This window comes from Otolemur garnettii, unplaced genomic scaffold (genome assembly GCF_000181295.1).
Source record: "Otolemur garnettii isolate 467f Iridium unplaced genomic scaffold, OtoGar3 scaffold00021, whole genome shotgun sequence".
NCBI lineage: Eukaryota > Metazoa > Chordata > Mammalia > Primates > Galagidae > Otolemur > Otolemur garnettii.
Genome location: NW_003852416.1, coordinates 3,144,875 through 3,146,308, shown reverse-complemented (window position 1 = coordinate 3,146,308; position 1,434 = coordinate 3,144,875). Strand labels below are relative to the sequence as shown.

Sequence of the window (1,434 nt, the reverse complement as noted above, 5' to 3'; positions counted from 1 at the left end):
AAAAAAAAAAAAAAAGAAAAAGAAAAAAGAAAAAAGTTATATTTACAAAAATAAGTGAGGTGATGGTTATGTTAGTTTGGTTTAAGCATTCCACATTGTATATCAAATCATCACATTGTACCCCATCATTATGCCCTATAAATGTATATGGTTATGATTTAATAAAAATTAAGTTTAGAAAGTTGTATTTAAACAAATATCTTTGTGAAAAATTCATTTTATAATCATTGATTTTCTCATTTATCCTCCCGAATAGTGTGAACTTCTTTATAGGCTAACTTAAGAAACCACTGCTCCAGAGCCATCTTACAACTCTACCAGAAGGAATACCACTCCACCCTCTAAGTTTATCGAATGTAAATTAGCTACAGATGCAAGCTGTAATCACAAGGCCATCAGGAAAAAGGGTCATAAAGAATCCTTCCCTTGACAAAAAGAGTAACAAGAGGTAGACAATTTCAGAGAGGAAGCAGGACCTGTGCTCATTCTAAGAATGACATGAAAGTATCATAAAAATTACACTTACAAATCCAAAGGATAGAAGAAAAGCACCAAATATTTTCCTTTGAAGTCATCAAGGCTTAGGTCTTTGAACTCCCCATTGACTACGGCTGTACCCTTAAAATAGGGTGCATGCTGGGTGACAGCAGGTGCACGGTATGAGGAACCTGGAAAAAACCCACCCACATATGCAGTTCATCATTTGCTACATTACACATATATTTGATTTTATTTAAACTCATTATAATTAATTTGTAGTATAAGTTAATTAAAAATTCAGTTCAACTCTATGTCTTAGGTACAGTCACCCCTTGATATTCATGGGGGAGGGAAGTTCAAGAGCTCTGCCAAATAGTATTTGCACAGAACCTATGCATATCTCTAGGTTATTTATAATACCTAATATATACAATGTAATTGGTACGTAAATACTTGTTACATTGTATTGCTTAGGGAATAATGACAAGCAAAAAGTCTGTACATATTCAGTACAGACATAATCACCCTTTTTTTTTTTCTAGAATTATTTTTGATCTGTGGTTGGTTAAACCCATGATGAGAAACTCATGACAGAGATGGGGGGCCAACTGTACCATAACCTCTCCTTCTATAATTTTCTTTCTTTTTTTTTTTTTTTGAGTCAGAGTCTCAAGCTGTCGCCCTGGGTAGAGTGCCATCGCATCACAGCTCATAGCAACCTCAAACTCTTAGGCTTAAGAGATTTTCTTGGCTCGGTGCCTGTAGCTCAAGCGGCTAAGGCGCCGGCCACGTACACCTAAGGTGGTGGGTTCGAATCCCCAGCCTGGGCCCACCAAACAATGATGGCCGCAACCAAAAAATGGCCAGGCGTTGGCGGGCGCCTGTAGTCCCAGCTACTTGGGAGGCTGAGGCAGGAGACTCGCTTGAGCCCAGGAGTTGGAGGTTGCTGTGAGC

At 38.3% G+C, this 1,434-nt stretch overlaps 1 protein-coding gene across 1 annotated transcript in view; it reads right to left on the bottom strand.

Moving 5' to 3' along the window:
* Positions 1–1,434, bottom strand: part of PRDX3 (peroxiredoxin 3) — an 11,234-nt gene that overhangs the window by 6,448 nt on the left and 3,352 nt on the right. The window contains exon 3 of the mRNA XM_023511767.1: positions 527–668. Coding sequence (XP_023367535.1) covers positions 527–668 — 142 coding nt within the window. The remainder of the gene's footprint in view (positions 1–526; positions 669–1,434) is intronic.